At 35.1% G+C, this 12,283-nt stretch overlaps 1 protein-coding gene across 2 annotated transcripts; it reads left to right on the top strand.

Annotated features, from left to right (window-relative positions):
- Positions 1 to 9,388: 9,388 nt before the first annotated feature.
- Positions 9,389 to 11,658, top strand: LOC131035469 (transcription factor MYB73). Of its 2 annotated transcripts, none has more exons than XM_057967167.2 (2): positions 9,389 to 9,479; positions 9,586 to 11,658. In XM_057967167.2, exon 2 carries the CDS (start codon positions 9,901 to 9,903, stop codon positions 11,137 to 11,139), a length of 1,239 nt encoding a protein of 412 aa, XP_057823150.2. In that variant the 5' UTR covers positions 9,389 to 9,479; positions 9,586 to 9,900; the 3' UTR covers positions 11,140 to 11,658. The 2 variants fall into 2 exon arrangements, with proteins under 2 accessions (XP_057823150.2, XP_057823151.2); XM_057967168.2 differs by having other exon boundaries at positions 9,454 to 9,471.
- Positions 11,659 to 12,283: the final 625 nt, after the last annotated feature.

Genomic DNA, 12,283 nt, shown 5'->3' with positions numbered 1-12,283 from the left:
ATCCTTACAAAGTGGCATAAAACAAAGGTACAAAAACAACATGACTACACTTATATCCCTTGCACAAATCTCCAATTCAAAAAGCTTAGAGTACCCCACTTGTCTCATAGATCTTATACAAGTAGTACTCACTAGATAATAATTAAGTGTTACAACATTGGATTTATAACATCCATAGAAAATGGCATAAACCAAAGGTACCAACCAACAGGTTTACAACACTTATACCACTTACAGAAATCTCCAATTCAAAAAACTTCAGAATACCCCACTTGTCTCATGGGTGATGTCTTACAGTAGTAGAACTCACTAGATTACACTAAAAAAGTTTCGTCTTCACTTTCTCAATTATGATTCTTTCAACATACATGCTATTGACACCAACTATCATCTAACATATACGCACATTATAATCATAGACAACCTAAACAATACAACAAATTAAAGTGTACATCCATTCACCAACATTTTTCACACACAAACAAACTTTGTCACTATTTTTAGAATCCCATATCTGATCTCCAAGATATTATCAAGACTATACATTCATCCCATTAAATTCACATGTTTTATATAACTTTGTCCTATGGCTTGTCTGCTTGCTCTTGAATGGGTTTCCCCTCGTAATAGACGCCCTGTACCATGTTTTTCTTTTGTGGGGAAGCTAACTAAGACCAAGCAAATTTACTAGTATAAAACCCTTCACCAACCTCGAAAAAAGAAGATAATAACAAAGGCGTATGAAAAGTAGTCTGAAATCGTCCCCCATTTGAGGAATTATTGAGGAGAGTTGCTATCAAAGGTGACGAGTTCGAACCCAACAAATTGCTGGGGCAATCATTATCATGCGTACAGCTATGTTAAAATATTACATATACCAAGTTTTCTAACCCTAGGTGGGAGGGCGGGTTAACGTTTGTCCTTTCCCATTAGAAAAGGTTTAACTCTGCCTTTGACCCTGCTTGCAATATGATGACGTGGCAAAACTTCTAGAGGAATTCGTTCCAAGCTGTGAAAGGGACGTGAACTTGTATCGTCATAATTGTTGAATTTGTTTTTGCTATTTTATGTGGAAGTGGTGCGAGTGAACTTATCATCACCAGCTAGCAAGCACCACATTTTAACTGTTGGTCAACTTTTTGATGGTTGACTGAATCATGAATAGGAGACGTGAGTGTCTATTCCTCCTCCTATTCATGAGAGTGAATTATAAAGACCGTTTTAGGTGTTGTGAGTTGAGAAATGATTGATATTTGGGAAAAAAATTAGATTCCCTATAGTATGTTTTGTTTTTTAAAGTTTTGATTTGATTTTGATGGTTTTGCGTATGGTCCTAAATTTAAATTAAGTATTTATTTCGAGAAACTTTGTATGTAAATTTGACTTTATTATGTATAAAGTTTAGGTTTGATTTATAGATTTATCTGGTCAGTTTCATGAATCTCATTCGGAATTATGGTTGGAGATTTGACTCTTGTATTTTTTTCTTCAAACTTAATTGTGATTCCAGCCCGGTCCCTTTCTTACTAATTGTTACCCACTGATTTGACGTGAAATATTCAAATTTGTGTGTTGGGGTGTTTGAAAAAAAGTGAGCTCATGTTTTCTTTTAATATAGGGAGATAGAGAGAACTCGTCTAGAGGGAAGCTCAATTACACATTGTATTATCATTAAAAGAACATAACATTTGCATTGATGTCAATAATTGTGGAGTAGGCATTTGCATGGCTACTTGAAGTGACTAAGATAAAAAGAGAGGAACAAGTTGCTTCACATGTCTACCACAACATACTCTAAGGGTGTCCATTGGCACCACTATGTTCATCTAATAGAGGAAAACAAGTTTTTGATGAACAAAGTATTCAAAACAAATGCATAAATAAAGGTTGAATTTGTAGATTACAGATAGAGAGAAAGCTCATTTAGAGCAAAGTTCGATTATACGTTGCATCGTCATTAGAAGAGCATACCATTTGCATCAACATCAATAAGAGTGAAGTAGTGTCTTTAATCCTGTCAAAAATGTTGACATGATTCAAATGTTTGACCAAGGTAAAAGGAGGGGAACGATTTGTCTCCCATGCCATAAACTCTACCAATGTCTATTGGAGCCAACATGTTCATATATTAGAGGTGAATAGATTTTTAAAGAATGAAGCATCAAATCCATAAAAAATATTGAATTTGTAGATTAGAGATGGAGAGAAAAGCCATATGGAAAGAAGCTCAATTACATATTACGTCATCAATAGAAGGGAATAGCACACTTTGTATCGATGCAAATAAGAATGGAGTAGGCATTTGCATGTCTTCTTGAAATGTCCTTGATCTTGTCAAAAATGTTGAAATGATTCAAGGATTTGACAAAGGTAAAAGGAGGGAACGTGTCTACCACAACTAATTATATTAGCATCTATTAATACCACCATATTCATATGCTTGAAAAAAAGAAAATTATCTAGAACAAATCTATAAAAAAAAAAGATTACATATATATATTAAAAATTATTTTTAGAAACATTAAAAAAAAACTAAAACATCTAATATTTTTTTAGATCTAATAATAATTATATAACAATTGTAATCACAAACATTATAATAAATATCTAAACAATATTTACTATTAAATTTTGATTAAATTTAAATTATTTTAATTTGTATGAAAAGTATTTTTATTTTCCACATAGACACTTAATTTTTTATATTGCCCAATTACAATTGAATGTAATTGTAAGGAAAGAGAAAAATTTTCATGCTACTTATGGAGACATTGATCTTATATACTTTTTGGAAGAAACGTGTTTAAGCCAAGTCAAATAATACTTGTCTTTTTGTGATGGAGTCTCCTCCAATAAGTAGTTGGAGCTTAAGGCCTATCATCTATAGGTTTGATGATGGGTATATTTTTCTATTCAATATTTAGAGATTTGGTTGTATAAATGTTTTGAAATGGATACATTAAATCAAGTAAACTTTCGTACATTTTAATTTTATATAAATTAAATTTTAAAAAATTATTTAATTTTTAGAGAGTGTTTTTAGATTTATTTATGTAAATTTTTATATTGATGTAGATTATATTTATTAATATATTTTTAAAAGAAAAGAGTTATGGATTATTTTTAGTGGTCTATCATCTCTTAAATCAAATAGTTTTTCAAATAATTTAAAGGATTATAATTTAATTGGTGAGGATGATGGCATGCCTTTCTATTATGCCATTTATTAAGTTCATTTTTTTTGAAGTATAATTGGATAAAGTTTAACTAACGATTTTGATGGATTGGTTTCCCCTAACTCAAAATAAGTTAACAAATATGTGACTTTTGATTTAGATATAGACTCCCTCATAATGTTATAATTAATTATATAAAAATCGAGATACTAATATTTATGCTAGCTAGTTATTTTCATAAAAAAATGATAGAGTTTCTTTTATCTTGATTAGAAAGACAATGCATAAAAGTCACAAGATACTTCTTAAAATAATGTTAAAATTTTGAAATTAATATTTAAAGCTTGTGAACTAGGTTAGAAAAATGTTATTTGTGAGATAAGTTCCATTATTTATGCTTCCCTTTTGACTAATAGAAATTTGTCGATGTCTACTTGAAGGTTGGTTTTGTTTGTGGATCAAATTCTTCCACTGTCAATAAATTTTGAGTCCATATCTTTTATTTATATTCCTAAAGAGTAGAATGTTGTTGTTGATTGTTTGGCTAGATGGACATCTTAATTGGCATGTTATGGACTAAATACTCCTATCTTAAAATCATCCTCTTCAATTTCTAAAGATCCTTAGAATCACTTGGGTTAATGTTTTTTTTTCATCTAGGTTGTCAAAGACTTTTATGGTTTTGTGAATTCCTTTGAGTCATTGAGGTGATGGGTTCGTAGTAAATCTCCTTAGATTTTTACTCTATAGGCTTTAGTGACATCAATTGCTATTTAGAAATCATTATGTAATATTTTTAGATTTAGTATTTTAATTTTTTGCCAAAAAAAATAAAAATTTATTGGCATCTATAGTAAATTATTATTTAATTAAATGAAAGCTTTTAACAGTGTCCATAATCTATGACTCAAGAGTTTTACAAGTAGTACAAACTAGTTCATCAAGGTCATCCAAGTGTCAAACTTGGCCTAATCGCACCTTTCAATAGATGGGTGCAATGAAGAAACATACCATCATCTCCACCAATTAAATTACAACCCTTCAATAAATATAAAATTTTAAAAAGTTAGAGAGAAATATTTAGATGATGAGTTCAAGAATAAAACTAGTTGCTAAAGAGTATTGGGTGTAATGACTAGAGGAGAGGACCCAGTAGTAGAGCACCCTAACTCCACGCTTCTCAAAATCCTATGTGAAAATTCCAAGTCACTCACAATTTTTCACAAGAGATTACTTGACAAAGCTCATGCTTATAACTAAGGTTTTAGGGCCACATAGCATGCTTTTTGCCAAGGTGTCCAAAAAGGCCCTCAAAAAAGTGAGACCTATACTTGTACACTAAGTCATGTTTTATTGGTGCATTAATGTGGCATCAAATGATTTGTTGCTTATTAGATCTAAGGAATACATTTAATTCAATTATGGGTACTCATCATCAACACTAACAACTTTAAAGTCACACTAATTGGTGCAATATTATTAAAAATATTGGATGTTAATTCAACAAGTGCTATAACAATTATTGGAAGGCGGTCACAACTATTGGTGCACTGTTGTTAAGAATATTAGACATTAATTCAACAAGCCCTATAACAACTATTGGAGCATGGTCACAATTATTGATGCAATGTTGTTTAAAATATTGGGCATTGATTCAACCAGTGCTATAGGGGAGAGGACCTAGTAGTTGTGCACCCTAACTTTGCTCTTCTCAAAATCCTATGTGGAAATTTCAAATCACTCCCAATTTTTTTACAACAACTTACTTGGCAAGTCCCCTACTTATAACTAAGGTTTCAGGGCCACATCATCAAATATGATGCCACATCAAAATGCTTTTTGTCAAGGTGTCTAAATAACCCAAAAAAAAGTGAGACCAATAGGTGTGCAAAAGGTGCCCCAATACTTGTGCAGTTGATGTGGCATCACATGATTAGTTGCTTTTTACAACAAAGGTTATATTTCATTCAATTATTGGTACTCATTATCAACAATAACAATTTTAAAGTCACAACTATTGGTGCAATGTTGCACAAAAATTGGACATTAAATCAACAATTATGGGGATATTAATTGAACAACTTCTTTCACAAGAATTGGAATGGGCTCAACTACTTGGTCCTTTCCCCTATGGGTACTCATCATCGACACTAACAACTTTAAAGTCACAACTATTGGTACAATATTATTAAAAATTTGGATATTAATTCAACAAGCGCTATAACAACTATTCGAAGGCAATCACAACTATTGGTGCACTTTTGTTAAAAATATTAGACATTAACTATTGGAGCATGGTCGCAACTATTACTATAATGTTGTTTAAAATATTGGACATTGATTCAACTAGTGCTATAATTTGATTTTTCAATTAAAACAACAATAAAAATAATTAAATAGCAAGACAAAGAGATGAATAGTCAAACTTGATAGCTAGAAAGACAAAAGCTCAGTAGGCTACGAGGACAAAGCGACAGATGGTCAAAGATTTAATTTTAAATTTAAATATTTTTCTGATATTAATTTGGGTAGAGCAGGTATGATGGTGCGGAAGGACTGAGAACACGTACTGCGATGCCTTCACTAATCATATCATACATCATCATCATCATCGTCATGAGTGGGCAAGGTGTAAACAACAACACAAGGGAAATAAAAGACGCGCATGAGTTTGTACAGAACACGGCGCTGTGCACATCACAAAAATGATTTGAACCTCGATAATTGGCCACATGAAATGAATGAATATGCATCCATGCATGTATGTATGTATGGATATGAATGAATGAATGGATTGTACTGGGCTGTCCTATCCTCGCACGCACGCTAAAGACAATATTTGCAACTAGGCATATTAAAGAGGAGAGAGGAGAGAGGAGAGAGAAGAGGCGGTGGTGTGATCCAGCTCATTCAGGCTAACGGCCTCAACCTACGTGTCCAGGCAAACGCGCCTACATAGACGTAACTGCCCAACTGCTTCCTCCAGTTAAAGTATTTCAATTTTTCGATTAATTAAACAATACAGCCAAGTTGCTTGTAAAGTCGGTCAACGAGAAAGAGTGTAAAATCTTTCACGTGAGATTCCGCCAGCCTGTCTGTCTGTACACGTGGGCCCTCACCAAACAGCGAAAGGCAAGGAAAGCCCGAGTCTCCTGAAAATTCTGTTAGTGCCCGTTAAATTTGAACTTTAACTGCCATCTCATCTCCCTCGCAGACAACGTCAACGTTAACTCTCCGACTGCGAGAGTTTTAACGTTAAACGTTTGTTTGTTTTGTGTCACAAAGTCAGTTAAGCGGACGGGCATGTGGGTGTTTACTTTATTGATGATGAAATAATAAAAAGGAAATCGTAACGATATGTTTGAAAATAGCATCGGTGGTACTGGTGGGGATTCGGGAATTGGAATGGGAATGGGAATGGTGTGGTGTAGTGTTTGTTTGTTTGTTGGTTGGTTGGTTTGTTAGTTGAGGACAGCCTGGCGTGTCTCCCTTCTTATCCCTCACGTGTCATTACGCTCCAAATTATTATTTTAGCGGTAAAATCCAAAAACTTCCAGCTGGGAGAATTAAAATTACAGTGTACTTGTGACGTGGTCAGACAGACTTACAGTTTGCAGTTTGCAGATTAATAAAATAATAATATAATTGGGGAACTGTGCATTTGACTTAACTTGCATTTCTTTGCACGCGTTTTAAACGGGATGGATGGATGGATGGGATGCCCCTTTTTACCCTTTCCGCCAAATCTACTCTCCCAACCCGCTTTTATCTCAAAGCGGTTTCTCCAAAAGCGGTTTTGTGGGGACGGGGACTGAATACTATTATTATTGTTATTATTTTCACAGCCGCGTAACGGACAATTTTCACGTTAGTGTTAGGAAGAAAACACGTGCGATCAACCCAAGGGCTCTGCTTTGCTCCCGTCATTTGCAGGAAACAGGAAATTTTTTAGTACTGGGATTTGATAATGCAAATTTTTTTGTTTGCAACAGAGGGCACAGGTTTACTTTAATTAAAATTCTCTTGACAGAAAAAAAGGGGTTCTTTAATTAAAAAGAAGAGATGTTTGTTTTCGAATTCGGGATTTCTGTCAACTTTGGCCCCGCCCCGTCACGCAAAACTGTCCGTTGATGAAAGTCGTTAAGTGAGTTAACGTTTGGAGTTTTTTTGAAAAAGAAAACGCTTTGCTTTGTTTCGTATGTACCGTTTGTTTACGGCTTTATTGAGTGCATAGTGTATGGCTTATGATGAGTGTATAATATTGAGGTGATATGGGCCCCACAAAGACTAATGGAACTGCACCAAGACCGATGCAACGGTAATGAGTTCCAACTTTGAGATCTTTAAAGCGAGTTAAACGTTTTTTGAAAGGCTTTGTTTAGCGCACGAAATAGACTGATAATAATAGATTAAAATAATAATTATATTTATTATTATTATTGTTAATGTCATTGTGATTGAAGGATATTTGGAGTCTAATGGATAACATTTGTGGGTTTTACTGTATTTTGGTAAATAATATTGGCCTAGTGGGGAATTCTAAAATATCTTATTGTCATCTCTAATTTAATTAAATAATATAATTAAGTGAGTATATTTTATTTTAGTTAAATTAGAGTTGGGTAGGTAAATGAATAGTAATAAAAGTCAAAATTAAATGAGAAGAATTTATCTTTTGAATTGATCTCAAATGACATTGACCTTAATGTGATGCGCAAATGTAAATTATGTTGTACAATTATGATTTGATATAATGATGTTTAAAAAAATTAAATTTCTTTCACTCTAGGGGGTGTTTGTAAACATATTTACAAGATTGATGACTTGATAGGGAATCTCAATCCCCTTATGGAGTTGAGAATAACCTAAGGAATAAGTGCACCATAATGATTTTCTCATTGAATTAATGACACATTGAATGTCTTTAAATACTAAGGTGTAACTAAATGTCAATCAATATGTACCAAAAAGTTGGAATTTGAATTTAAGGTTCATTCCCATGCATTACAAGATTAATCTCAAGTGAGGTAGAAATGAAACTTCAATTTGAAATGATAATCTTGAGGCAAAGAGTGAATGCATTAACATAAATGTGAATGGGGTGTAATAAATTAGTGTTGAAAAATATATATGAATGAATAAGTGGAAGCGTAGATAAATAGAGATGATAAATGAGTGGTGAAAAATAAATATGACGGAATAAGTAGAAGTGTAGATAAATAGAGATGGATAAGGATGGATAAGGATGGATAAGGATGACCCAAACCAAACCTAACATAAGAATGTGCCACTTATGTGCATTTAAAATATTTCATTAAGGTAAAGAAAAATAAAAAGAATGTACAAATTTTACTATTGCAGTTATATCAAACTCTAATTTTAAATTGTAAATGGTTTCACCTTGAAATACATGGAAACTATTTTAAAATTAAACTATTACAAGTCTCACATTAAAAATTAAACTATTACAAGTCTCACATTAAAAATATGTAATGAAACAATTAAAATAAAAATCAATTTGCCACTCATTTAATTTATTGATTGGTTTTTGGATAACCATTAGAAACGTTGATGCAAACAAAAGCCTACACAGTAAAATCCAAAAACTAAACAATAAACTAAACAATAAAATATATATATTTTGACAACTGTAATTTTTATAAGAAAATAAATTTTATTTAACAAATTAATTTAAATTTAAAAAAATAATATATTATTCCAATAATAAATGACCAAATCATTCACTCAAACAAAACCACCAAAAAAAAATAAAAATTGCCCACATCTTTCAAAATTGGTATAATTAACCACTTTTAAAAATATGTCATAAAATCAACATAAAATAATACTCGTATCGTAACATACAATTCAAAATGGCATATGCAAGCTAATAGGCAAACTATATGTCATTATATTAGAAAGTGACCTTTACTTAATCTGTTCGGGCGTCATCGGATTTTCTGTTGACGGGTGAGCTAGCCCGTCAAATCTCATCCCTGCCTGATTCGCGATAATGAGAAATCCCAAAAGTACGGCGTACACGCTCCAACCTAGTAGTCGAACACTAATTGTTTTTTATTAGTCAAAATTACTGTAAACTAAGTTTATTTAATTTAATTTTAATTAGAGAAGGAAAGAAGGATCATAATATACTCTAAGGTTCCTTCCTGGATATTTCGAACTATAAATCCACGTAATCCACGGGCTCTGAGAGAGGCGGTATTCCCCGGTCAAATACCTGGAGAAATACGGTGCATTTAAGCGATCCGAAAGAGGACAGTGTTTGGGAGCAATGGTTATTACGTACAACTTTCTAAATCTCCTCCTCCTCATTCATTCTTCATAATACGCATGCGTATTCTACAAGTTTGTTTGCTGAATAGGAGTGGTGTGGTGTGTTTATTTACAGGCAAGGGAGAGAATCAAGTTTTATTACGGCTGGTTTTGGTGGGTGAGTCGTTTAGATTGCAGTGTATACGACAATGATATGGTTTGTTAATAAGTGCGAGGAGAGAATGCATGGCAGCTGATCCCAACTGTCAAGAAAACTCTATAGCGAGGAGACCTTTCTCTCCTCTCCACTCCTCTCGGTAGGTCGTTGGTGGGTTTCATTCATTCATTCCATCTCTTCTTCTTATTCTTCGTCTTCCTCCGCACAGAGGATCGAAGGTTTTGTAGGTGTGTTGTCCGCCATTGTAGTGGGTGAAGGAGCAGAGCAGGCAGGATGGCTATGGGGAACAACGCATCAGAGAAGAACAACAACAGTTGTGGGGAAAGGGAGAGAGAGCGTGAAAGAATAAAGGGGCCATGGAGCCCAGAAGAAGATGCAGCCCTACACAAACTGGTGGAGAAACTGGGGCCGCGCAACTGGTCCCTCATCAGCAAGGGCATCCCCGGGAGGTCAGGAAAATCATGCCGGCTGCGCTGGTGCAATCAGCTGAGCCCGCAGGTGCAGCACCGCCCTTTCTCCCCTGACGAGGATCGGCTCATCATCCAAGCCCATGCCCAGCACGGCAACAAATGGGCCACCATTGCCCGAATCCTCCCTGGCCGCACTGACAACGCCATTAAAAATCACTGGAATTCTACCCTGCGCCGCCGCTACCTCGCTGAAAAATCCCCTTCCCATTCCCCATCTCATTCCCTGTCGCATGAGAACAACATGAACAACAATGGCGTTACTACTACCACCAGTCCTATTGGTGATAACTGCAGCATGAAACGCTCCAGTGTTGATCTGTCGCATGATGGAGGGAGCGCTCAGGATGATGGGAATGTGGAGGTGGAGTCTCAGCGATTCAAGAAGCTCAACTGTGGAGGACCTGCTCCCGATTCTCCTGCTATTTCTGATTCCAGTAACAACTTCTTTCCTAATGCCCAGCAAATCCATCGCCCGGTTCCCATTCAATCAGCCTTCAAATCCTATGCCAATATAAATCAGGATCCTCCCACCTCTCTCTCGCTTTCCCTGCCTGGGTCTTCTGAAGAAAAAATCAAAACCGAAGACAAAATTCAGCAGCAGCCCAGTACAACAAATTCAGAGCTCAGGCAGCAGGAGAAAATTCCTCAGAATCCATTGGTAAGTGCTGGTACCCAACAGCAGGTTTTTCAGTACCCATTTGTAATTCCTCCCTTTCAGCAACATCAGCAGCAGCAATCTGTGGTGATGAATGGGTACCTGAAAACAGACGAGGCCATGCTGATGATGACGGAAGCTGTGAAAATGGCAGTTGGGCAGGCCATTTCTCTGGTTTTTCAAGCCTCTCAATCTCAATGTAAGGAAAACAATGCGCATTGTGAAGGGCTCGGTCTCCTGGATATCATGAGAGAAATGATTGCCAAGGAAGTTCAGAATTACATGGCTCTATCACAGCCGCCTTCTGCAGCCCCCTGCAATCAAACAGGGCTGAATTCTTACGCAGCTGCTGCAATGGATTCATCTGCTCTTCCCAGGAAAGTTTGAATTTTTAGCTCGGCAGAGAGATGCCGAAATGGGTATTTCGTAATTTTCACCAGTTTGAGTGAATCGATTTAATGCTATGCAAAACAAACTAGGGCCCCAGTAGTGTGGGTCAGCATTTCCTGAGATTAGGAACTTTAGTTTAGCAGGGCATTATCAAATAATATTTTGGGCAAGGCCTAAATTCATGAGCTCATGAAAAATCAAAAAGAAGGAAACTATTTTGCCAAGAAGGAAGGTCACTTTGTGGAACGAGCTGTAGAAGTTGATCCAAGGTGGGGTTTTTTACAGGCAGGGCTTTATGTTGCATTTCTTCTTCTTATGTACAAAGAAATTTTCAGGTGTATAAAGGCTGTGAGATCGAAGATTTACACCTCAGAGAATCTGCAATGTTAACGAATCATCTAGTTCGTTTTGCCTCAAATCAATCCTCTTTGGGTGCTCTAGAATTTGTAGAAGAATGCATATTGAGAGGTTTATTGGTACCTTTTTAATCTCATGCAAAAAATATTGATTGTGTGATATTTGGTTAAAATCCTTTTAATCTGAATATACATACCATGAGCTCCAAAATTTTGAAGTTTTTTAATTGAGTGTCTTTAGAAGCCCAGAGTCTAGATCAGGGAAGTTATGAAATACAGTTTTCATATAGTGTTCACAATAGCAATCTGTTGATTTACTTATCCCTTTCATTATTCCATTTTGTTATCCATTACAAGAAACCCTCTGTAATCCGAACATCAGATTCATGCTTGGTATTGGATGGATAGGTCCATACAAAACGAATTTTAAATGGAGACATGTTGCAATCTAAAAAGTGAAAACATGTTGGGATGGTACATGACTGTAGAGCAAACACTGTCATTAGGGATACTTTCAACTTTGTCATGAGATTAGTTCCTGATGGTCCTTGAGTTTAACTTGAAATGAATCTGTAAGGGTTGAGCCAAGAACAATCAATTTCATGTGATCGAGGCCTAAAGAACTCATACTCCTGCCGTTCCAGGTATTAATTTTCAATATATACCAAATAGAAATCTTATTCCTCACAAGAAGTAACACAAATTTTGAAATCTCAATCAGTGGATTACAAAAGAAACACCTGATCCAAATCGCATTCAAGATTTAAACTGTATTAGGTTAAGGC

The sequence above is a fragment of the Cryptomeria japonica genome, chromosome 10, assembly GCF_030272615.1.
Source record: "Cryptomeria japonica chromosome 10, Sugi_1.0, whole genome shotgun sequence".
In the NCBI taxonomy this organism is placed as follows: domain Eukaryota; kingdom Viridiplantae; phylum Streptophyta; class Pinopsida; order Cupressales; family Cupressaceae; genus Cryptomeria; species Cryptomeria japonica.
Note: the sequence above shows the minus strand (reverse complement) of the source record. Positions and strands in the feature narration are given on the sequence as shown.